Here is a 26336-nt window from a genome sequence, read left to right as displayed (position 1 = left end):
TTTCTTTTAAAGGCATGGTTTATGATAGGGCCTAGTGCTCAATCAGCCGAGCAGAAGGGATAAACTATACTGGCTTGAATCCAAATTTGCACATGCTCAAAATAATCATCATCCCTTAAAAGCCAAAACACTCCTTCCTCCAGGTCCTACATCACAAAGACAGTAAATCTGTCAGATTGAAGTACTTTATTAAACAGAATATAACTTTTAAGATAATTTAATACAATGTAGTCCAATATTTACACCAGTAAACGAAGGTATCTTTTCCCCAGAAAGTTGTAAGATTATTTCAGAACTATAGCTGCGAGGTGCTGTTGACAGACCACATGTAGTTCTGGGAAGCAAGTTTTATAATCAAATACTTATAATAATTCAGAAGTTATAAGCAAGACACTAAGCTTTGCACAGTATAACATGCATAATATATACAATTATACTGTGTATAACAGATATAATTATACTATTATTTAACTCTGAAAGATCATGGCATAACTCAGAGATTAAATCAATCATCATCAACCCAAGTACCCCACCAAGGACATAAATAACACTAGTACAATATCCAAATTTATGTTTGGCTGGTTGTTGTCCTTCCTGAACAATGTTTTACACCTATTTTGCAATTAACATGGGGTTTAACTAGTTTAAATATTACAAGTAAGATAGTGAAGGAGGTTTAAAATACACAGCTTCAAATGAGACAGTCTGACAAAGCCATAAGTGAAAACAGAAGAGATTTAAAGTAAGCAGCCAAGTTCCAGGGACAGAGATGACTTATTTTGAGTTCCAAGTTTTCACTGGAACAGACCAAGGCCCGGCTGAGGCAAAATGGCAAAACTATGCAGTCAGAGTAGAAAATTCAGGGTACAATCTGTAAGTAAAGCCTCTCGCACAACCCAGCATCCACAACTTTCTGGTTGATTCCTTGCTCAGGGACAGCTGTAAGTGCTTCTCATCCCTTTTTGAACTTGCCGGTATTATGTGCCTCTACAGCACCTTGTGCTGGTGAGTTAATTACCTGGATAGTAATTCAGCTTGAAATGGATAAAATAATGATATCCTACTTGTGTTAATGAGCACTCCCTTCTTCAGCTTTCAAACTTCTTGAACTAGGTGTGACCAGCACCCCCTGCTCCCAACCCTGGTAATACAGTTAGCATCATTAATGCCATTTTATGAGGCAAGCAGCCATTGCCTAGGACCAAGCTGGTCACGTACGTGTTCTCTTTCCCCTCATTCTCAGGCATTGAAGGTCCCGAGAACCAGGCAGACAAACCAGACAGACTTCTCTGTCCCCTCCCTATCAGACTCAAGATTCCTGGGTGCCAGGACAATTACTCCCTTCCTTGCTGGCCTTCAAGGTCATGGGCACCTGGCCAACCAGGTGCTCCTGATGCCCCCATGGGAACGTAACAGCACACAGAACAGTGTCTATAAAATCTAGCAGTTAGAAAACGTAAGTGGGAACCTGGACCAGAACTACTGCTGAATAGTGAGAACTGTGATCCCCAGAGCCTGGGACACCCCCACCATTGTCCACTTCCTCCAGGGACCCAGTGAGTAACCATTCTTTTATATGATTTTATTGTTACGTTGATACAGCAAATCACATATTAACATTTGACCTGACCCACAGAGGCCCAGGTAACTAGAAATTAGTTAAATTATAAATTCTGTATTACACTACTTATAGATTGTACTATATTGATTCTCCTTGTAAAAGTCCTGTGCCACTCTAATAATAAATTCTGTGCTATACTAATCATAATATCCTGCTAAGGAAACAAAACTTTTATTGTAACTATAATTTAGTGCCATCATCATTCTGCCAAGTATCCCAAAAAGAACCTGCCTTTCCCCTTAGTGTTGGGTGACACCAGGTTAAAAGGTAACAGTTTTTCTGTAGCTGAGACTTATTTGAAATATACTTTCCAGTAGACGTGATTGATGGGAGAAATTTTCAAAAATAGAAAAATTGCTTATGAATCTGTGCTCTGGTGCAAAAGATTGGAATATATACTCCTGAAAGCACCTCCACCTTCACCTGTAAACAAATCACTAAACTACACAGCTGTTTTACCATCATCCTTATGCCCCAACTCTCCTCTGTCTCCTGAATGAGCTTCATCTGGTCACCTCAGATTTAATGAAGACAACAGCCTTTTACGGCAAACGGTAAAATAATATAATCTATTTGCAGTCACAATTTCGTACTTGTTCAACACTCTCCCACTTGCACAGCAAAAATTTTCCCTCAGAAGAACAGCTGATGCCCTGATAGAAAAGGAAAAGGAGGAAAAACCTGATATAGTGTTGTTTGGAGTTCTTTTTTTTTATAAAGGTTTTGTAAACAAATAAACAAACCCCCAACACAGATCTCCATTCATATAATTTCCCAGAAATAGCAAAGTTAGTTTTAGTAACTACAAGCACTAACCAACTAAACACTGATTTGGTTAAAAAGATCTGTTACTTTAATTTCTCACAGCAATCAGAAAGAAACATTTTTCACAATATCATACACTAATTTACTAGTTCTTTAAATGCACAGTATCTTTAGATAAATGTCAGCATTCAAGGCAAAGAAATATTTTGTGACATATCCTTAATACAAATGGCTACTAAGTAGGCTACAAGACTGATCACTCTGATGCCTGCTTATTAAACACTGTTATTACCATATCTTTTAACTTTTTATTTTTTGCCATTATTATTCTCCTTTCTTAAGTCTATTCTTTATTACTTTTACATATATGCTGCAAGTCTCATATTCCTAGCAGTTCTCTGTCCTTCAGTATACTCAGTAATTTCAGCACATGCATACATAACCTTCACGTGCTACTCTAGAGCAAAAAAATCCTTCCCTAACAGGCTAGCGTAGCATTACTAACAATACAACTATTTCCTCATAAAGAAGCACCATCATGCTTGCTCACTATACAGAGAAGTTGCATAGCTATTTTTCTAGCTGGCCCCATTTCTACCTAATTAGCTCAAGAACCAGAAATGCCTTATGTAACAGCAGAAAGGTACATAAAGTGTTAATCATACTTTTATCTTACTAAAAATAGGAGACTTTTATACAGGAAGTCTGCTCAGCTTCCCACTTTATCTGCAATGTAAATAAAATGCTCAAAACCTTCCCATCAATACATATTTCTACTGCAAAAAACCCCATAATATTCACATACTATAAGCCAGAATTACTTCTCAGCTCACTGCAAGTGCTCGTGGTGAAGTACAGCCACCACAATACACATTCTTTAAAGCTTACCTTATTTCAGTATTATGTCAGTACTTTAATCTCAAATTAACTGGTGCAGAGCTAATCGATTTTTCATTAATGACATGAGAAGAAACATAATTACAGAAATGAATTAAGTGTGCTTTTCCAGTAGTATAAAAATTAACCCACTGGATAATGCACTCTTCCACATAACTGGATGAAACAAACTGCAAGTTTCAGTCTTCCTACCATAAAAATAACATCAAGCTGAATCATTGAATTATTAGAAGTTACCTGAACAGCTTGAACATTGACTGATCATTGCATCAATTTTTAAAGAGATTTCTCTCCAAAAAGATTCTTTTGAAATGCCTATGGAAAGCCTCACCATGGAAATACTTGTTCTACGGTACAAGGGGAATACAAGCACAGAAGTGGTATTAATTGAATTTGTGTTTAAAGAGGGCAGTAGATTTTAACAGTTCAAGTAGACTAAAAAAATTTATTGAAAATTCTCTCTTTAAATGCATTTATCATGGTTAGAAACAGATGGTTGCCCAAGAAGCCATAACCTACACTTTTTTACCCATATACCTATTTCACCATTGCATGGTGCTCCGTGTGGAGAGAGTTGTTAATGGTCTTACATCATTTTACAGTTACATAAAAATCCTTTCTCTCTGAAAATGAGAAGAAACTATTAACTCTGAAACAGAAGTGTTAACACAGGACTTTCCCAAACTGGTTTTTAAGATGAACATATGCATATCCCCAGACAATTTTTAAAAAAATCATAGCCTTTGATATACTTGAACATGCATGTCAAATGTAACTTTTTTAGACTTAAAAAATTACATCTGACACCCCAAATACGCATGAACATAATTAAGGCTGTGCAATAATTCTTCTGTTTCAGAGTTATTTACGCATCTCTAGCCACTACACTTTTGCATTACAAATTTTACTTCTTGTATTTAAACAGTACATTACAGAACAACACAAATTATTTCCTGTTGCAGTAGATAACAAGCAATAGCATTTAGTAGTCTGGTTCTGTTCAAGCATAAATCCTGCCCTAACATGAAACTGTACACTTTTTTTTTTAAACCTGTGCTTGTGTTTTCAGTTATTTTTTCTTAGAGGAATGATCAGCACAGTCTGAGATATGGTTTTACTTTCTAAAACACACTTGTCACTAGGCAAAAAACATGGCTGCACGGATTAACACTACGCTGTGTTCTATGTTTCTACTTCCCTATGCTCTCTAAAAAGCCGAAATGATAAACAGAAGGCACAAGTACAACATTGCAAACATTACTGATCCCAGTTCAGGACTGTCTTTCACTTGGCAAGTTTAAGATGAAAGGAAGTCCAGGAAAACTGGTGCATGGCGCAAACAAACAAACAACAACAAAAAAAATCACACCCACAACACAAAAAAACCCAACAACCTAAAAAAGCCCAACCAACCGGAAAAAACCCAGAAACTCCAAAAAAACTCCCACTCCAAAGATTCAAACATGCCCTCAAATACTGTGTCAAGACATACTAGAGAAACACCTATGTAAACCAAGACTATTGCACTGATTTTACCTGGGTAACACATTTGCTATGTAAAACACTGTGCTTTCCACAACTTCAGAACTTGGAATTTATTGCAATAAAGCTACTTTCAACTGAATCCTGTTTTAGGCACTTATCACAATGACCCATTTTATTATTTTTATCTTTTTAAGTTGTCAAGCGCAGTTAATTGTGTATTAGCAGATATTTCTACATTCTGAAAGCAGGCGGAATTGGTATTCCCACGATCAGTTAAAGCTATAATAGATAAAATTTTTAATGCAATTCGACAGCTAAAAAAAATGACAGAACAACTCCACAGCATGTGACTTTTCAGACTCAGCAATCTTCCAGTACATTGTTTAGAAACCATTAACTTTACCCTTTACATCAAAGATTCTACATTGTTTTAATTCTACTGGAAGCTCTGAATATACTTTTCCCAACAAGAATTTATGGTGTAACATTCACATTGACTGCAGCAAGTCTATTTGTAATAGAACTTCTACAAAAACTGTTCCAAAGCACTTATAAAAAACATATTGTACATGATAAAGCTCATTAACAAAAAGTACCTCAGGAATTTAGCTTTACCTGAAGGAACAGCTGTACTGTTCTGGTGGTTTTCACCAGGTGACACAAATAAGTCTTCCTCTCCTTCAGTAGATGAACTGGAAGAAGATTCACTACTTAGATCATTCTCACTGGAACTGCTAGAGCTGGGTAGTAAAGCATATTTTCTTCGAGCTAACACTTCCCGCTTTTTCCTCTGCATTAAAATTCGTTCTTTTTGGTTCTGTGTCCGCTGCGATGAACTTGTTTTCACAAATCTCTTCCTATATGGAAGTCTTCTTAAAGAACTGCTGTGAAAACAGGGCCTTTTCATTAATAACCCAGGAACAGAGTCTGCCTCGGTCCGAGGCCACTTTTGTGACCTTGCACTATGAGTTCTACTTGTAGCATTCAACATTGCCTGAGGATGCCTTACAGGAGCATCTTTTTCTTCATCAGATGTTACTGTGTCCGAGTCCCCAAAATGTAGGCTAGATGAAGGCGAAGAGATACAGTCACTAAAAGAAGAATCATTGTCTTCACTCTGTGTTTCTAGATGCTGTCTCAATCCTAAGATTCCTTGGCTTTCTTTATCAGGACAATTTTGACTATATGAAGGACCAGCCTGCTGGCTCTTGCGTTTTTTTCGCACCACGATACCTTTGTCTTGGTCTGTATCGTTGCCATTCATGTCCTTCTGCTTTTGAGAATCACTACATAAGTGAGAGAACTCATTCCCTACTTTACTGGCAATCATCTCAACTTCTGCAGTGAAGCTTTTGGCTGCCCCAATAGGTTCAGGGTTCAAGAGGATCCCCTTCAGACTCTCCTGTCTCTTTGGTGCATCAGAAGGAACTTCACTCTTCATATCCGCTTCTAGAGTATAAACTATATTACATTCAGGAGTCCATTTAGACATGGGAAGTTTTAAGAAAGGCCTAGAAATAAAAATAGATACACATCAATAAAAAGCAGCATCAGATTTTTCGAAAGTAAAACTGAAATAAGAGAAAATCCATTTATTACTAAGTCTACCACCCCATGGGAAAAGCAAAACAGTAGTAACTGAAATACAACTGTTTCATAATATTAAGACTACAGCTTGACAATGTAATTTGGAATTGAGACAGAACTCTTGTAACTTGCATTGAAGGGAACTCAGAGTCAGTGAAAATATCATCACTTTCACAGAGCAAGTATTGATGTATGTCACCTGCAAAATACGTGGACGATGTCTTGTTCTAAGAACGCGTAAGCATGAGAGTTTTACAGGCTACTGCTTATAGAAGTCACAGAAGTTTCAGCTAAATAGCTCCAATAGCCATCAACTAAACTACATGCTAAAAAAGGCCCGCATCTTGCCCTATAGCCATACATATGGATAGTAAATACCTTGAACACAATACATGGTACAGTATGGATACAACTGAGCTATAAAAATCAGTTACTTAGAATTCATGGTTCATTTCTGAAATGAAAATAAATAAAACAGACAAGATTTAGAATCTTCTTATTTTGAGGTAAAGTAATTCATCTATTACCTTGAGTTTCTTAAAAAAACCAAAACAAAACACCACACATGAACAACATGGAGTAGCATACGAAACTATTTTCAGTCCAACTGCTTCTGATTTTATCTTGCAACAGATACTGTGATATATCACATGTTCTCTTAATAGTTGGTACCAGGCAGGTTCCCCTTACTGTCAAAATATCAGGCTGTCAACATACAATGCTACATTAGCCTTAGAGACTATTTCAGAGAAAAACTTCAGTACTGGAAGACTCCTCAAAGAGAGACACAGGCAACAGTAACCTCAGTAACATATTCACCCTCAAACTGCTTCATCCGGCATCTCTGCCTTCCATTTAAATTCCCAAAAGTGACAGCAAAATTTGGTTCTTACTGTGATAACCACTGAAGCGCTTTTAACTGTAACTAATATCACTTTTTGGTGCCTCAGATGAACAAGGCTAGAGACATCTGACACTTCTACTACTTAAACAGAGAAGTATTCCCACTTATCTCCCTCCCTCGCCACTTGTTCGAAGGAACACCTCCTATGTTCTTCTAGAATGTTTATGCACTGCATCAGAATGTAGAGCTGACCCACGTGAAAAACATATTTCCCAACCAGATCAGACATCAACCCAGTTCATCACATAAGCACACAAACAGCCATACCTGGCTCACTGCAGGTTGTGCTCAACTATCAGGAGGCTGCTTAAGAAAAATGCATGCAACTCTGCCTCATCTGGAAATGAGGCTCCTTAAGCAGCACAGCTGGAATATGCTTGACGCCATTAAAAAAAAAATCAGTCTAAGGTAGAAACAGCAGGATTTATGGCAGGTTAAGTAGCATTGCCTACTCAGGTCCATAATCTTCTGCCTGTACCTTCAAGTTCTTCAAAATGCTACTGTGTTGTTACATCAGGTGCTAATATTTAAAGCTTTTGTTTGAGAATGAATCAATACAAGATTGAGACTACAGAACAGAGTCAACTCAACCATTCTGAGGTTGTTTCATGAGCTGATGATGCTTTCAGGAGCAGATGTGAGCTTGTTGCTCCTCTCAGGCCCTGAAGAATGACTTATCTCAGTCTGCAATGGGTATAAACTTACGCATTATCCCTGGCAGACTGCATTCTCTTCCTAACCTTAAAAAACTAAAGTAATTCTTCAAGTCATGTCATCTGGAATAAAAATTTGGCACAAAGCACATATGCTGCAGTACTAACATCTACAGAAGCCATAAATTCACCAGGTCTTTCTGGATATCAAGAAACATGTGGATCTTAGAATGGAGAAGATCCATTTGAATGTTCTCACCTATAATGCTACAAATTTAACAACTGCTGTTAAATGTGAGGCCTATACCCTGTGATAACTAAGAAAGTGTTGCTGATTTCTACTGGAATTACAGCAGATAGGTATGTTTTACATCAGTAGGTCAAAAGCTAACTGCATGCAACTGGGACTAAACCTCCTCTTGTCTGTGAATACAAGAGGACAGATTCTTACTTTCACTTCATCAGAGCACAATCCACAGTAGGATATAGTTCTTATTTTCAAGTGTTAAACGGAAGACACTTCAATCCTGGACAACATATGTAATTGTTTACTGCAATAAGTTTTAGTGGAATGTACTACATAAGGCTACCCTCTTTTCTAGGGCTGAAAAAAGGAAGCTGCAAAACTGCAAAAAAAAAAACTTGGAATAATCATTAAGAGTGTAAGAAGTCTACGTAGTAAACAAAGAAGCGTCTATTAAAGCTGCAGAATTCTGACATCTACCCTTCTCTGCTCATGAGGAAAAAGCCAGCTCTCACATGCTCCTCCCTATGCACGCACTTACCCTCACATACATTTACCATCTTTCTTTGGAAAATTAAGACCGAGACTTCCATTTTATAACATTTACAACAAGGGCATGAAATCACAATTCAAACCTGTTACAAGCACACAGAGAACAAGCAGTACCTGGTCTTTTTCTCATCCTCACAAGGTCACCTTTAAGGTAGTATTTTTGGTCTGTTATTTACGCACTGTCTTACAGAAATGCAACAAAGACAAAGTTATTTTATTCATAGAGCTTATTGTCTTCAAGGAGTCATAACATTATATACTATGTGTCCAGCCTATATACAATAGTATCCCATTTTTTTTAACATGATAAATAAAAGGAACAATTATATTTAGTTCTGAACTTTTCTTAAGAAACAAAACTCTGAACATTTTCTCATTATGTGAGCACAGTCAGGGGCTGGTTTCCAATGGACTCAGTTCCACTCACTGAAGTTCTTCCCCCCTTCCCCTCTGTTTCATTGTTAAACTCTAGTGTGGAAATCTCAATCAGTATGAAAGTTCTGCATTCTGAATGCGATTATCTCTGTATAAGCTCTGAAATACAGACAGAGCTATGTAAGTTACAGCAAAAATATTAAAGCAAGAAACCTAACACTTTGAGAAACCTCAAACTACTTTAAGATGACAAAAAACTAAACCATGACACAGTGAAAACTAACCAGAGCACTTAAAATGCTATTTAGTAGCTTAGTTTTATTCCAAAAAGCAGCCTAGATAAAATAGCCAGTTAACTCAGATCCAAACATTTTGCATATTTGCAGTCTTACAACCATGGAAAAGTCTGCAGGAACTCAACTAAGTAATCAAGAAATCTTCATTTTTGCTAACGAATAGAGAGCCTGAAGGACTCCTTACACATGGCAGAGCTGCTGGCTTCCAATGAAAAATTATACAACAGCTAAAATGTGAGTACATTTTTCAAGTGAATGGCAGCAATAATACATTTGTTCACTATTTAGAAATGCTATTACAAACCTTTGAACAAAAGACTTGACCAAAAAAGAATCTGGAAGAGCTTACCAGTTAACTAGATTCCAATCCATTTTAAGTATTTTCAGTGGTTGGGCATAAGAAATACCCATACTACATCAAAGTCAAATGTTTTTACACAGAAGACGAAGTTTAAGATAGACTACAAAATTATGCAAATATTTAAGACATTAGAATGAGATCATCTGCTGTTAAACAGTTAGAAGGTCATACAAAATCTCCCTCTAATTAAAAGTAGTCCTCAAGCTTTTCCAAAAAGGAGCAGGATGCTCACTCAGCATTAGTGTTCTTCCTTCCCAATAAAAACATTTACCTATTAACTTTCAAAATCAAGACTTTGAGTGGAAAAATGGGGTAATATCTTCTTTTAAATCTTTTTAAGTAAAGACTCAATGAAGAGCTGTTAAGACAGCTACCTGAAAACTATAAATAATTATTCTAAGTTCCCCCTGAAGCGTATAACCCAATTCAGAATCACAAACTGTACACGACACTTACCCATTTATGTCACAAATGAAAGACTTTTGATATTAATCATGCCAAGACGCACAGCAGTGCAAGAAAATTCATGCAAACTGGGGAAGTCCCTCAAAATAGCTAAGTCAAAAACACAGGCTCAAAGTCTGAAATCTTTACAGCAGACACGCTTATGTCCACATATAAAAGCAGAACACCTTGAGTTATAAGACAGAGCAAGTATTTTGTCATTAAGAATTAATTTCATTACTAGCAATCAAAAAGTATGATAGCATTAAAGCACTATAAAACAGTGAAATGGTTCATTACACAGCATTAACTCAATTTTTTTGTGTAAACTGGGTTGATGAATACATGTAATCTAATACATCATTACTCTGAAAATGTATTTTCAGTTACATTTTAAAATATAGTCGACTCCCTTCAACCTCAAGAAAAAAAAAAAAAAAATCTCAGTTTTAGGTGCCAAAAAGCACTTTGATCAATTCTCTCAAGCTTGGCTCTAGCAAGCACACAGTGCTTTGACAAAAGACCAACTGACCACTTTGCAGAAAATGCCTATCTTAGGCACATGCTTCTTACATAACCCCAAATTACTGGTCTCTGTCCTGTTAGTGTAATACATACATCTCAACCCAGCTAGCCAAATAGTTTATTCATCAAATATATAGACTTCAAGCCAACTTGATGAAAAGCAGTGAACAAAAAATGCTTCATTTACGAAGCAATTAGTAGTCTACTTTCTCATTTTCTCCATTTTCGATTTCTTGCTCCTCTGTCATGATAAACTCAGTAATTTCCTCTTGTCTGATGCACCTTCCACCACTCAGACCCTAACCACACTCACAGGCAACTTGGCGATCCAGTAGCGCTGAGCCCAGAGCCCAGGGCAATCAACAATTCTCCCCTATACAACAGCTCAGCTTACGGAACATGCTGTCATCATAATCTCAGAAAGAACACAGCAGTTCCACTTCCACAAAAATTCTGTGCTACCTTAGACCATTTATGTATCCAGTCCAAATGCCCCTATGTGGAAAGTTATCAGGCAAGAGGATATTTACAATTGTCTCAGAAAGGAAGTTTCTATCAGTTGCATTGGTAGTTTCTTTATTCAGTCCTAACTCTTATTTTCTTTGCATATGTTCAACTGAACTCATTACTAAATTTTAAAATTAATTCCCTTCCCTAATACATGGCTTTTATTAGATTTTACTTCTAACATTATTTTTACTCTGATAGGCTAAAGCTGGTACTGTTATCTTCATAAGAAAACCTCATTGTTGATGTCTGGTATGCACAAAGAAATCTTACATTGTGTATAGTGTTCCTACCACAGTACTTTTTTTTGAACTGGCAAACATGGCTATCAAGAGCCCAAAGAAAGAAACAGTGAATGAAATCATAGCACAAGCTGTATTTTGGAACACCAACAGTTGTTTCTTTCCTCTCATTAAAATGATATTTTTCTTCTTTCGGCAAGGCTCCTCCATCAGATGAATCAAGATAACAAGAAATGGGATACAGAAAAAGCTTACAAAATTTGTACAAGACCTTCAGCAAAAGTGAGATAACCTGCATACTACTACTTCCCTTTCTCAAGAGCAGAGAGACAAACAGGACTGACTCATGTGTGACCCTGATGCCATGGAGGCTGACAAAGGACTTGGAGCCACTGGAGAAGCTGCATCCCCAACACAATCCTGTGAAGATCAAATCTCATTGCTATCATGCCCTGCTCCAAGGGAAATAAAGAACTCACTGAGCAGCGCACAAACCCCACCACTTGTTCAGCTAAAAGGGGCAGTCATGCCCTATTCATTTCATTTCTATCAAGCAGGGGACAACCTGCATAATGCAATATTCAGTTCCACTACGAGCAAAACAAGTGCAGACTTTGAAACTTTATTGCATTATTCTTCACTTTACGTTGCTCTTCATTTTCACCACTTCATGAGGCAAACAGTGCTCTTTTAAAGCTTGTTTTAACAACAACATTTTAGTATACTATATATTGGTCTTCTAATCTTTGCCAGAAAATAAAGCAATTGATAGTTAAACATTATGCATCTTTATAAAACAGCAACAATCAGAAGGTAAACTGAAACTCTACTATGTTTGCTCTGATATTATGTAGTATCAAACACATCTTTATTCACAGGACATTATGAAATACCATTACAAAGCAGTCTCAATTTCCTTTGTTTGCTTTAATGCAGCTACAGTGATGACAGATATTCCCAATTTTGAAAAGACAAAATTGCCTGAGAATTCTCAGAGCAGAATACTTACCCTTTGCTCTATGGAAAGGTACAGTATTACAGAATAGCATCCATAGTATTAGTTACTAACTGCATGACATTGTTCTGAAGACAGGTTCTTGCCTATAGTCTCCCAAAGACATTCCCTTACATCGAGCCCAGACAGAAGTTTGTGCTCTGTAGAGGTGCTACAGTCACATGAGCCACAGCAATACAGGCAGGCTTACTCAGTCCTTGCAGACAATTCTAAGAGCCATCACCAGCTTGGAAAGTCTACTCCTAAAGTGAAACAATGTTATTTCAAGCACAGTACTACCTTTGCAAAGCTATCTCAAAAGCAAGTCAGACCACAGTAACCGTACTGTAAAGTACTGGAACCAACAGTATCCATCTTCCGGACCAGCAAAGTCTCCTTAATTTTGTCTCTGAAAAAAATTTCCTTTGAGACCTTCAAGGTTTGTTTCTTCACGCATAAGCCAATTCCGATCAGTAAAGCAATTATCTTGCAACAGAAATGCCATGCCATCTATAGAACAGCTACAGAATGCCCTTGTTATGCCATGTTATTCACCTCTGAGACTTACCACTACTGTGTTCTCATGGAGAGACTAGTGGAAGTGTTTTTCTCTCACATCTTATAACAGTATCCAGCACAGAACAGCTACAAACAGAAAAGCTCTTCCCTAGGAGTACATCTATGGCCTGGCTCCAGCTGGGACAGACAGAACTCAGGGAGCACACGCAGCTGGAAGTAGCTCAGTTAGATGAGCTGGCAGGCTAAGAGTAGTTCTGCATTAAGCCCTACGAACAAGTTAGTTCTCGCACAATATACCACGAATCAGTCCAAGACCATAAGGCACCCACAGAAATCCCAGCATCAATCAAGCATCAGTGAAGCAGTAGCATGCACGTCCCCACCTGGGCAAGGAATCTGTTTGGCTCTGCACAATGGATGCAAGCAGGTGGATGTGACAAACACGGTGTTCACAAGCACATTCTTCAGTCTAGACATTTATTTGCTCTGTCCTAGGCTTAAACTCAGTTAGCTACATTAACACTATGTAAATCACGGTTTTAAGACATAAGCATTATGATTTGGCAACCAGGAATGTTTTGGCTTTAGTGAACTCCAAGACAAACATAACAGCAATGAACTTGAGAATAAGGAGTTGTAGCTTTATAGAAGTCTGGCAAAATAGACTTTTTTATTGGGGCTCAAGACCTTAACTACAAATTCTGCTTCAATGAACTTTAAGAGTATTGTTTCAAGAGACAGCTAGGGAAGTTCTGAGTTAAAGAGCCATCAAAAATAATTTAAAAAATTATTTCTTAGTCCCCCGGGCAGTTTTGACCTTTGAGGTAAATGTAACTGTTCTTCTTAATACAGAGTCATTTTGCAAAGACTTCTTGATAAAGCTCTGAGCAGCAAAGTAAGAGATGGTATTTGCAACAACTGCTAACAAGAACGTTGCAACTGAGAACTAAGAAATTAACCATTAGGACAGTTTTATGCTGTTCTTCAGAAAACCTGTGAGAAGTAAGGGATTTTTGAGATACTAAACTCAGTAGATCTACCAGTTTAAGACAGCAGGACAGCACAGCAGAATTCTCTATTCTTCGCCCTCTAGAGCCAAGTGGCAGTGGGTAAAATAAAACATTTTACTTGACAGCAGCCAAGTGTTAGGACCATACTTTATTGGTAAAGAACACCACAGAAGAAAGTCTCTCGCTAGTAAAGTCACGAACCAGCCTTCTCAGATTTCACTTGGTAAACACTTAATAAGGAAGACATCACTTTAATTCACAATAGTTACTTTTCCAAATAGCCTAAACTATATAAAACAGCAAAATAATCTTGTTAGCAAAATTTTGGGTTAGTGAAAGAAGCATTTTGCTTTCTTCCTTCCCCTCTGCTCCATTAGGGGTCTCTGTTAGGCCTGACATCAGCCCATCAAGAAAATCACTCATCTAACTTTAAGCCTGAAGGAAGTTCACTAGTGTAACACTGGCTGCAGATATATTTTATGTTTCTTTTAAGAGAACTGCAGGCTTTGGAAGCAGCTGATCGCTGTCACACTGACAAAACTTAAGAAACTACGACTGGAAGTAATTATCCTACCCCTATGTTGTACATGTCTCCCATATGACATTACTCAACATAGACATTTCTAAATCTCTTTCTCAACCTCACTGACATACAAACAGCTAAAACACTAAAAATCTGATGATAAAATTGACCTAAATGAGGTTGCACATTAGTAAAGCTGTGAGGAAATCTTTATACAACATCTACCTTTGGCAAATCTATCTCTCTGTACTATTCCCACTGTTTACAAGTGAAGTAAATCATTCTGTTCTCCACCCCTCCCAGCAATTTTTTTCCCCATCTATTCAACAGCCTGACATTTAAGCCTCCACAGTTCATAAACCAGAGCGAGAGGGCACTATTACCTCGATCTTCTCAAAAGAATGTCCTCACCATTAGAGGAAATATAAACCACTGAAAGACCCTTCATCTTGGAAAAAAAGGCAGTAACTGCTGTCAGCTAAATGTTATCACAACATGGCCACCTCCACTGAAAGACAAAACTGTTATAAATGATCTGGTTCCGCAAGTCTACAATGTTATTAATTCAAAGATAAAATTCAAGTCACAGACATATTAAGATACACTCTTAATACACTTCTAAAAAAGTCATTGCTTCATAAAAGACACATTTCTGAAAGGTCAGAATGTTCCCATCCAGATTTTGAAAGGACATGTGAAATATGCATAAATACTAAGAGCTGTTGTTCACCCCCAGACTCCTAATACTAGACATAACCACAGCTGTGGCTGCCAGGGCTTCAATCATCAATAAACAGATGCAAGACTTCAACAGTCTTAAAACGGGAAGCTTGGTGTCTTAGGCACTTTAACTAAAGTGAAATCCAAAATGTTGCACACAGCCTTTCCTGTCTTATGAATTCAATAGGTCATTTTACACTGTGGATGACAGTGTGAGACAGGTGACCAGATGTTCACTTTATAAAACGAACTAAGCCCTCATCTTTCCCTATCAAGCCTTGCACATCAGCTGGAATACAAATCTGAGCTGGTGATGATCTTGGCTAACAGTCTTTTTTGTTGTTGCCCCCCCCCAGTAGTCCATCTATCCAACAGAAAGCTGAAAACATGAGTAAAAACATTTAAATTGGTGAAAAACTACTTTGATAGCAAGGACTACAGGTACGTGAAGTAAAAGCAGCTTTCACTTCTGTTTTTAAGAGTGACAAAATTATTCCGATTCTTTAAATATTAATTTTCCTCAAAAACGTTCCTAATAAGTATGCAGAATTTATTTTTGGAATTTTCTGTTGGTTACAACAAAGACAACATAATTGCTTCATTCACCACCTGAAAACCTAGTTTTTATTTATTAGTTTATAATACAGATATTCCACCATGATAAATGCTAGCAAGGTCTCCATGCTGAGCAGTCAATTCTTATATTTCTTGTCAAATATCTGCCTCTGAATCATGCTAAAATCAAATGAAGTTGGACTATTACAGCAGGATCTTACCTCCTGCATTATATCTTCTTTTGGAGAAGTCATTGACTACCAGGAATTAAGGGTATAATTTAATCAGCTAAGGCAACCAGGACTTGCTTATAATTTCACAAAACCATTTCAAGCCCTGGAAAAGCTTACTCAAAAACAAAAATTCCACAAACCTACGCTCAGTGTTAATCACCCAAACACAGACACTTTCAAAAGTACACAGATCCTTAACACCTGTCCATTTCAGTAAGTTACAAACCTACCCACCTCTGACCATTGTGGCCTACATTTCTGAATGAACGTTGCTTCCTTGTTTATTAGGAAAAAAAAAAAGCTGACAATGATTTTTTTTTTAATATGAGTTAAGAAACAGAATACTAACTTTGCAAACAAAACAAAATACGTTGTAATAAACCCAATTACGCACACAAATAAAACTAAATTCTCTATTGTAAGGGAAAATTTGTGACAAATTTTCAAGAAGACAAAACCCAAGAGAGTGCTGTGGCTTCCCGCAGTGAAGATACCGCTTTGTGCGTCAACGAGGCACTGGAAAAAAACAAAAACCACCACCGTGAAGTTCCCACCCGCCCCACGGCCCCCTCGGCCCCCGGGCCAGCCCCGCCGGGAGACCACGGGAGGGGAGAGAGGAGAGGAGAGGAGAGGAGAGGAGAGGAGAGGAGAGGAGAGGAGAGGAGAGGAGAGGAGAGGAGAGGAGAGGAGAGCCGGCCGGGCCCGGCCAGCGCTGCCGCCACCGGGGCGGGGCTGGGGAGAGGAGAGGAGAGAGCCCACCGCCCCCTTCCCGGCCCCCGCGGGCCCCACCCGCCACGACACAACGCCCCGCGGGGTGCGGGCAACACCGCGGCCCCCGCCCCCCGTACCTGAGACAGCGAGGCCGAGGGGAAGAAGCGGCTGCCGCCGGCGCCTGCCCAGGGCCGGAGGGGAGGAAGCGGCCCCGGCGGGCAGCGCAGGGACCCCGTGTCGCTGCCTGGCGCGGCCCGGGAGGCCACCGCCTGCTGCTCAGCAGCGCCCTGCCCCGCCGCCCGCTGCCCCCGGCCTGGCCGCCGCCCGGACCCGCTGACACGCCGCGAGGCGGGCGACGTTTTGTTGTTGCGCAGCCCCCGCTCCCTCCCCAGCCGCAGCGCGACACTCGGTGCTGCTTTACAGCGCTCCGCAAAGCGCAGCCGCGCCGGCTCGCGCCCCGCCTCCCGTCAGGAGCCGCGCCCCCTGCTGGGCGGAAGCGGCGGCGCAGCGCGGGGCTCCCCCCTCCCCAGGGCCGGGCCGGGACCACTCGGCACGGACAGCCCGCGGGCCCAGCGCCTGCCCCGGCACAGGGACCCGGGCACACCGAGGAGAAGGCAGCCGAGGGGCACGGCAGCAGGCAGTCCACACTGCCCGGGCTCCGGCCATCCCCGTTGCTGCTGTGTCCGCATTTCCCCAGGCAGGTCTCATACAAACGCGTTGCTCTGCCACCCCGAGACGGCTCCGTGTGACCGCGCTGCCCGCTGCGCCGGCCGAGCCGACCGGCAGCGGCCGGGACAAGGACCCCGCGCCCGGCCGGCCCACCGCTACCGCCGGGTCCCGCCTGGAAACGCACACGCATCGCATCTGCTCTACTGAGAAACAGGGATTTAATTTGCATTTACCGCAGTAATGCAGGAACAGGTGAGCCTGCCCGCTCTTCTTACCGCTGTCAGTCAGACCCTGTGGGACCTTCTCCAGCTGAGGGCTGTGCCTGCTCATTGTTAACCCACCAGCACTGTGAGCATCACGACTTTGACAAGTCTCTCATTTAGCAGAACTTCCAGCTTAAAACACTGGGCAGAGAAGGGCTGTGTGCTGTCAGTGAGCAACACATACATACACTGGAGATTCAGGAGCAGAAAGGTGTAGTCTGATCTACCAGCAGCTAAAGATATTACTCAGAACACACTGCCATGAGAGACACCAGCATCCAAGAGTTCTGACACGTTTTGGAGGAGGTAAACAACCTTCATGTATCATTACAAAATAAATGGTCATTGGGAAAAAATGCATTTTGAGACTATTAATTGAATGAGTATTTGAATGGAATTTCCTTAAAGCAAAAGTGGATAAAACAACACGGAAGCTATTTCCCAAACAAGGAAAAAAGGCTGTAAGGAAAGACTCCAACAAATGCCTAACTCAAAAGAAGATACATTTCTGAGGCAGGAAAAAGGATTACTAAGCAAAGGAATGTCCAAATATGTCAAGAAGTGTAGAAACAAAGTGCAAAAGGTGCTAGACCATGGAAATTATATGAAAATAAACAAGTTTTTCAGCTTTATACATAACACAAGAGCAAAGGAGAAAGTGAGACCCAGACAGTGAAGGCGGAAAAAAGGAGCCAGGATGATTTCATGTGGTACCAGAACCAAAATAATAATTCATTTCAGTTTTCAATAAAGACAAAAATACAGGTCATCCAGCATTACCTTGCTAGCTTTTTCTACACAGTTTTTTGGGGGTGTTTGGTTGGTTTTTTTTATTTTTTAAAATCAAGGAATACAGTACGTTTCATGCAGCCAGACTTCAGGAAATGAGAAATGAGGACACTGGGCCACATATGAAGTAACTACTGAAACCAGAGAGAATGGGGAGCAGTCCAAGAAAAAGAAACATGCCTAAACCACTCAATAGAAGAAAGCAAAAGACGGTGGAAAGAAGGTCACATCACATTCTATGGAGGTCACGAATGGCTTGGTCATGTAAGCAATCTTAATATTTTTCATTCATGACTGGAACTGAAGGTGAAATACATAAATAAACATCTGTTGGGGAAAAAATAATGCACGGGAAGAACTGAATGACCTTGAAGACCAGACTAATGTGAGCAAGGTGAAAAAAAGAGTAAAATATAAATAATGTACACTTAAATACTAATGACTAAAAGTTTTGGTATATATTTCGTACTTGTCAGGTAGAAGGCAGCAGGATGAGAACTTCAATAAACTATGTAATTAAGAAAATGACCAACAGTCAACAACATGATGTAGACATGACAAAAATCAAACATGCTTGTACAATATTTTAATCTAAATATTTTCCAGAGAGAGAGAGGTTTCAATGCTATTGTAAAAATTATTCCTGATGTATTCTTACAACTACTTTATCCAGCTCTTTAAAAAATTTATTCCGGAAAGATGAACTCTGAACAGGACACTCAAGAGAATATAGCATACATGAGAGGAAGCTAATGAAATTTGGCTGGATTACTTTAAGAAATGAGACAGAGGAACATTCTTTATAAGCTGAACAGCAGCTAATACCAATATAAACAATACACCAACTAGTTATGTATTGATCTGTTTACTTAATAATTGTTTTGAACACTCACATGAAAGATGACAGAAAGGTATTTCTTGGCAGAGAAAATGTAGAGCCACTCTATGCTCACCAATTGAAAGACCTATAAAGAGCATTTCAAAAACCAAAAGCGAGGGCTACAGAGTGGCTACAAATCTCAGTTCACAAAATAAAAAGAAACACATGGTAAGAATGGATATTCTTAATTTCCTCCCAGTGCAAAGACAGAGTGGCCAGATGATTTGTAAACGCTTTAACTGTATATGATTTGGTAGACCTTTCCTCCTTGGGTAAATTAAAGGTAGAATTCCTAGCATCCTTACTAGCTATGATTTCCCGGTTCGTATTTCACTATTGGCTACCAGCTGACAATAAGCTACTAAGTTGTGGGCTATGTCACTCTTAAATTAACACTTGATAGAAATTAGTTTGTCTATTATTGACTGGTTATTAACATATTTTTAAAGCAAAGCGATGGAGAAAAAGCACTTCAATGCCTGCAATTGCTCACTTAAAAAAAAAAAAAAGTTTTAACTTCTATCTGTGCCCTTTGATATATTTATTAAAGTTGCTTCTGCCATTCTTTTAGGTTATAGACAGCTGTCTTGAAAATATTTTATTGATTCCTTGGACAAAACCAAAGGATTCTCCTTTTCACACTTCTTAGCTACAGAAAACAAAAAGGTTAAATAAATTATGCTAAATCACTAATGCAAATTTCAGAATAGCTTTCAGGCTGGGTGTCATCAATTCATACTAAACTCTTTGACTTCTAAGTAGAGCCTAACAAAACCATTTATATATGCACCCCAGGGCCTGGCAGAACTAAAGACATAAAGAAGCAGCTGTCTTATCTAAGATCAAAATAATGCCAACCAGCAAGAGTCTGCACTTTACATTTTTGGCAAGACGACAAAAATCAAAGCAAACCCCTATGCCGAGGTACTGTCAGCAGCTCGGCTTCATAGCTGGACGCAGCATTAGGCAGGAGCACTGTTTCAGTCTGCTCGCCCACAAAGGAAAGCCAGGCACAGCTTCTCCAGGTGCCAATACCAGCTTCTGGGACACCATCCCACCGGGCATGTGGGCAAGGTGCAAGGGGCACACTTGTACAAGGACATGTCTTTGCTCTGAGCTCTGTTAACTGCAAGTCTGGTAGAGTCCAGGACAGCATGGATCATATACACTTATAAACCTCCTGTCTATATACAGGAGTATGTATCTCCTGTCACAAATACCGCAAGAGCTCAAAATTACTTGCAACCAGGTTATTAATCCAGATGAAAACAGCCCATTCTTTGACATTTATGTCATATGTAGTCCTGTAGATTTATAATGGACCATTCTTAAGCATATGTTTAAATGTTTGTAAGTGCTGAATCACACTGAAATTACTAGTACTATTATTAAACTGTAAAGCCTTTCGTGGCAGTATGTTGTGAGGGTAATACAGGAAGAAAAAAAAAAAAATCAGAAAAATTGTGAGATTGATATTCAGATGACAAAAACTGTCACAGCTCAAACCAGTCCAGATCAAGATCTTACCAGTGAAAACTGGAGAAATAGGGAAGAGGAGAAAAAAATGCTGCTGGATTTGTAACATGAAAAATTGCTGATAGGAAGTGAAAAAAAGGATGCATTTGCAGAGTAAAAAAATACAACTCAACAGCTGTTGTTATACATTTTATGATTATAAATACAGGAAATTTTCTAATGTGACCAATGTAAGAGCTTTCAAAAGCTCTGGAACATAACACACGCCACTCAGGTAACTGTATCTTTTTAACATATACGGAAGAACAAAAAAAACCCCCTACATTACAGCAAAACACAGACAGAAAAATGACCCACCAGTCACTCATTTTATTTCACACTGTAAAGCCTGATAAGGCCGTGAAAAGTTAGAAGCAGCATTTTCACAACACATTACTTCAGAAACTATGCAAAACCCTACTAAGGTCTCAAGCAGTTAGATACTCTAAGTAAGATATTTTAAGTATTTAAGTTGTCATATAATTAAGCAGGCGTGGCATATGTGATTACTTAGAAACAGCTACTTTGTTGACAGTATTTTCAATGTTTTCTTTTTTTTTCTTGTCAAAAAACAAATATGTCACCAATCTGTTAATAGAATGATCGCATGAGATATTCCTTTGTATTCTTTCAGTGCTTGTACAATAATGAGGCCAAACAGATTTCTGCATTTTAATGATGAATCAGCAGCTATTTTTAGGGCAATTAGGTTTAAAACAAACAAAAGTACCCTGCATTTAATGATCTGATTTTACACTAAGAAATTCAATAGCCATTTCCTAGCATGTACATATATACTTTAAGTAGTAAAATAAAGAAAAATATCTGTGTTTGATTTACAAGTAGCTTATGTTCTTCTCCTTGTTGTTCTGTAGAATTATAACAAGAGCTACTTAAAAATCAGAAACTCTTTTCTACAACCTTCTCCTGACTGCTTATCATACAGTGTATCAATAATACATCAAAAGGAAAACTATACATTTGGAGTGGAAAAAGCTATTTTTTATAGCAGTGATGCATATTAAATTATCAGTGATTGTTGATGTCAAAATGTATCTATTGTCAGGCATTTGCTGAAAATGTCTCAAATGGCATTATTCATTCTTGCTTTCTCTGGAGGGAAATAGTGCAGCTAACATACCATCTGATAATTTTTAAACGTAAGCTTGATTGGAGGTTTGAATATAGTCAGATCAATATCAAGAATTACTAAAAGGAAAGTTTGAAATTGTAGTAACGAGGCAACATAACACCAGAACTGGGACAAGACTCAGCGCCTCTCGAAGTAAAAGGGATTCTTCCTGTTCATTTCAGTTGATCTAAAATCAGCCCAATGTCTCACTTTCTAAAAAAAAGGTGATTAGATCCAAGAAGAAACTGAGTCACTGTATCACTAATTGCTGTAATAACTATCTTTGATGGAGTCAGCACCCAAAATACTGTACTAGAAACTTGGATTTCTAAAGCAAACAAACAAAAGCCTAAAGTTAGAGTGAAAATACACATTGCAGAAATCAGGTTTTAAACAACCAGTTTGTTAAGCAGAAAACTGCATACAGTTTTGCTGATAAAGAGACATGGAAGAGCAATGCGTCTCAAATGAGACAGGATCCTGCTAACTGTAGGTACTTTATTTGGAGGTGACCTTCGAGCACTCCAGCCCTTCCCCTTTCCTTAAACCAACATCTCTTCTCGGGCAGAAGAGGAGAAAATTGTGGCAGCCCTTTTAGCTCTAGGTGAATGCCCTAGCCAGGAGGCTTCCTTACATAATTTTTAAAAAAGGCAAGAACTGCTTCCTATCTTTTAAAAACATTGAATATCACTGCATTTTTACAAAGCCAAATCACGTTAAGACTGCAAAGAGCATACCAACTGCGTGAAGCTGTAAATGAGGTAAAATAGCCAGTGTTTGGTCCTCCGTTAGGCTTCCGTGTGAGGTTAGCAGTAGACTGGTCAGCACTGTTCAAACTGGGCTAATCTTCTATGTAGAAAAAAAAGCAAACTTACAGAACCCTGGGGAAAACATTAGAAATTGAAGAATGCTTACAACTTTCAGGTGTCTCACAGACAAGACAGACAAAAAAAGAATTTACAGGAGCAGAGTTTCAGACTTCTTTGTTGCCATTTATATATTAATATCTGGGCCAAACATTTCTGCTCTTTGAAAGTCTATTACCATTTCCTAATCAAATTCTACCACAAATTTCAGAACCTAATGGTATAAAACAATCTCTTTGAAAAATAGTAGATGTTTCAAGAGTCTACAAAAGGACTAATAAGAGTATTTTTCTTTTAAAAGACCAAACAATAAAAAAACCTCAGAAAATTAGAAACCAGCCAGCCTAATTAAAATTCTGGGACAAATTCAGATTATTTGTAGATACCTGGAAAATAGCAAAGTGATAAATAATGACCAACATGATTTGTTCATGACAATCTCTCAAATCATTTGAATTTCCATTTATGGTCCCACAGACATCAATAAACTGAAGATGTTCGCTTCACTGAGACTTTTGACATTCTGTTCCATCTATGTTTTCATAGGGAAGATAAGGAAATTTGATCTGAATAGAAACTACATAAATCTAGTGCAAAACTGGTTTGTACCCAGAGGATCAATATTAGTAGTTTACTACCAAACTGTAAGTTATATCAAATAAAATTCCTCATACACTTCAATATTGTAAAATCTTTGGGTAATGGCTTCGAGATTATGCTCATAAACCTGGAGCTGACACCAGGTTGAGAGGTACTAGAAAGAGCAGAATTGAAGACTGGAGTTTGAAATAATTGCAGGGGGACAATTCTATAGCATGAGTGCAAAGTTCTGCACTTAGCCAGAAATAATCAACTGCACACAAAAGAGATATCATAATAAACTTGCAGAAAATAAACCAATTGGTAGAGTGGATCACAAGCAGAACATGTCAACTAGTTCATGAGCTTGAAAAAGGCATCCACCCTACTGAGATGCATAACTGGAAGTGGTGTCACCAAGATAACTTCAAGAACTTATGCAAAGATTGGTCAGGAGCTAGAAGGGTACAATGACAAAAGGTCATGTGTTTCTGAACTCTGATTTAAAAAAAAGGAAAAAATCCATGCTTTTAATAAAAAAATAAAAAAAATGAACAAAAATATGGTAACAGTCTTAGTTTATGTAAAATAATGCTGTGAAAAGAAAGGAATAATCCTTTACATTCACTTTGAATAAGAAGGCTAAATTGCAGCAAAAGGGATTTAATCTAGACATCTGAAAAAGGATAGGTAAGGACTAGACTGAGGAATGAGGAGATCTATGTTTAAGGCTTTAAGAACAGATTAGGCAAACATCTGTCAAGGTTATTTTCATAATAGCTTCTTGTGCCTTGAGGCAGGAGGCCAACTGAGAATAGTCTTAAGGTCACTTTTGGCTCTGTTGGCTGATGTTTTTTTGGGGGGGTGGGCTGGGTTAGATGTACAGCTTTCATATCTACATGACATCAACCAATAAGCAGTGAGGTTTAGGTAAGTCAAGCAACTCCTCTCAAACAATGCAAGCACTGTATTTGTTACCCCTCTCATCTTTCCTCAACCTGGACACAGTAAACTTGTCTTCACCACTACTAGAGCCCAATCATTGGGATTTGTGTGTATTTGTACAACAGTTTACCGCAATAAAACTGACAGTCCTGAATGAGACTTTGTTGCGCAGCCAAACTCAAAATATGCAAATAAATTAAACTTAAGACTTTTTCATGCAATGCTGAAATGTTATACAAACGCTCACAAAAATCTGGTTTTGTAGTCCAAAGTTAAGCTGAAGAGTTCATTTATTAACTTGAAGGTCAATCCAAATGTATTTGATGTTAATGCAAATGTTATCACAGAATACAGCATCAGGAAAAAATATATAAACTTCTTATTTAAGATCATTATTTTAATAAAATCTTGGTACCAAGTGCAACAGCAGCATTATATTTCTAAAATATACATGCAATTATCAGTCCAAACTGTTTTATTTTAAACTTTTGTGCATGCTTAACTTTTAAATACATGTATATTAGTCTTTATTAACTGATATGTAGTTCAGCAAAGTATTTTTTAAATACTTCAAGTGCATGTTGAAAACAGAGGATGGTGTTACAAATCTTCATAGGATTCAGGATTTGATTTGCACAAAAGGTTCTTTAACCAGTATTTATTAAATAGAACTCTCATTCAATTTCTCATTTTTATCAATATGCAATTTCTGAATGATGAGAAGGAACAAGAGGATTGTTGTGACTTATACTGGTTTAGACATACTTAAATTCACAGATTCTGCCTCATTTGAAGATTTAATAGCAGCTGTAGCATCTAATATTGACAAAATAGCTTCAAGTGTTCTCTACAGAAAGCAAATGAAATAGTTATTAAGAAGTCGCACCTTCCATTACCTGGTACAAATACAGCCTAATAGATCATAATAAAAAGTACTTTATTTGTTAACAATATAAAACATTAGTATTGTACTTCTAGAATACTTCCAATAAAAAACCATTAGGCAAACAGATCTACTTCTTCCTAGATTCTTCTTCCTTTAATACTTAAAATCATTGGAGCTAATATTTCACCTGGGAAAAATTAGTAAAACCAGCATCAATTATTTAAGCATATTTCCTAAACTTTGAAAAGTCAGTGTCCAGAGCAAACAAGAAGGTACGACCCAACTCGTTAACGTGAATGGAGAAGCACCGATAATAGGTAAATAAATATTTTGCTTTTATTTAGGAAAAAAAAAAATCTAATAATTATTCTGACATGAATCCAATGAACACTTTATTACAAGAGCTAACAAACCGAAACAGGAGATAAGCAGACAAGTCTCAGGAAAGCTTGCAAAAGCTCACAAAAAAACTCACCTCAAAATAATAAAACAAAAAACAAACAAACAAAAAACAACCCACAGAACAAAACAAAACCCCAAACAAACAAACAAAACAAACCACCTGTCGCAAATTCCCGCCCTGGGCGAGCACCCTTCAGCTGCTCCGAGCGCCATGGAGGCCCCGCTGGAGCCGGACGCTGTTCGCACTTGATCAAACTCTCCGCACGTTGCCCAGAACGGTCTGGCTTGAGAGGGACCTTAAAGATCAGATCACCCGGTTCCGAGGGACAGCTTCCAGCAGAGCAGGTTGCTCAGAGCCCCGTCCAGCCTGGCCCTGGGCACTGCCAGAGGACGGGCAGCCCCAGAGCCCCGGGCAGCCCTGGATCGCCGGGCAGCCCGTTCCGCGCCCACCGGGCCGGTACACACACGCAGTCACCTCACACTTATCCAACGTTACTTTCTCCTGAACAGGCCCACAGCTGCATAAAGTGAAAGTCTCCGAACGTAAGCTCTCAAGAGAAACCACGAGTGGACTGTGGCACAAGCCTGCACAACCGCGGTTAGCGCAGCGGTTCCTCAGGCCAGTCCCGGCCCGGAGCCGGCGACCCCTCCCGCCGCAGCGCAACCCCGCGGCCCCACGCCTCCCGC

At 38.8% G+C, this 26336-nt stretch overlaps 1 protein-coding gene across 9 annotated transcripts in view; it reads right to left on the bottom strand.

Moving 5' to 3' along the window:
* RNF111 (ring finger protein 111) overlaps window positions 1-17130 on the bottom strand; it is a 46083-nt gene extending 28953 nt beyond the window's left edge. For 8 of the 9 annotated variants that reach the window (XR_013922644.1, XR_013922645.1, XM_080351474.1 and 5 more), the window contains exons 1-2: window positions 16861-16987; window positions 5384-6279 (exon numbers count right to left, since the gene is read on the bottom strand). Coding sequence is in view for 7 of the 9 variants with exons in the window: in XM_080351474.1 (XP_080207600.1) it covers window positions 5384-6260 (877 nt within the window). In the remaining 2 variants the exon portion in view is untranslated. Of the gene's footprint in view, window positions 1-5383; window positions 6280-16860 lie in introns of all 9 variants that reach the window. The other variant, XM_080351478.1, reaches the window with a different exon arrangement.
* Between the last annotated feature and the right edge of the window lie 9206 nt (window positions 17131-26336).

Source organism: Nesoenas mayeri (genome assembly GCF_963082525.1).
Source record: "Nesoenas mayeri genome assembly, chromosome: 11".
In the NCBI taxonomy this organism is placed as follows: Eukaryota; Metazoa; Chordata; class Aves; order Columbiformes; family Columbidae; genus Nesoenas; species Nesoenas mayeri.
The sequence above is the reverse complement of the archived record's forward strand: the minus strand, read 5'-3'. Positions and strand labels throughout refer to the sequence as shown.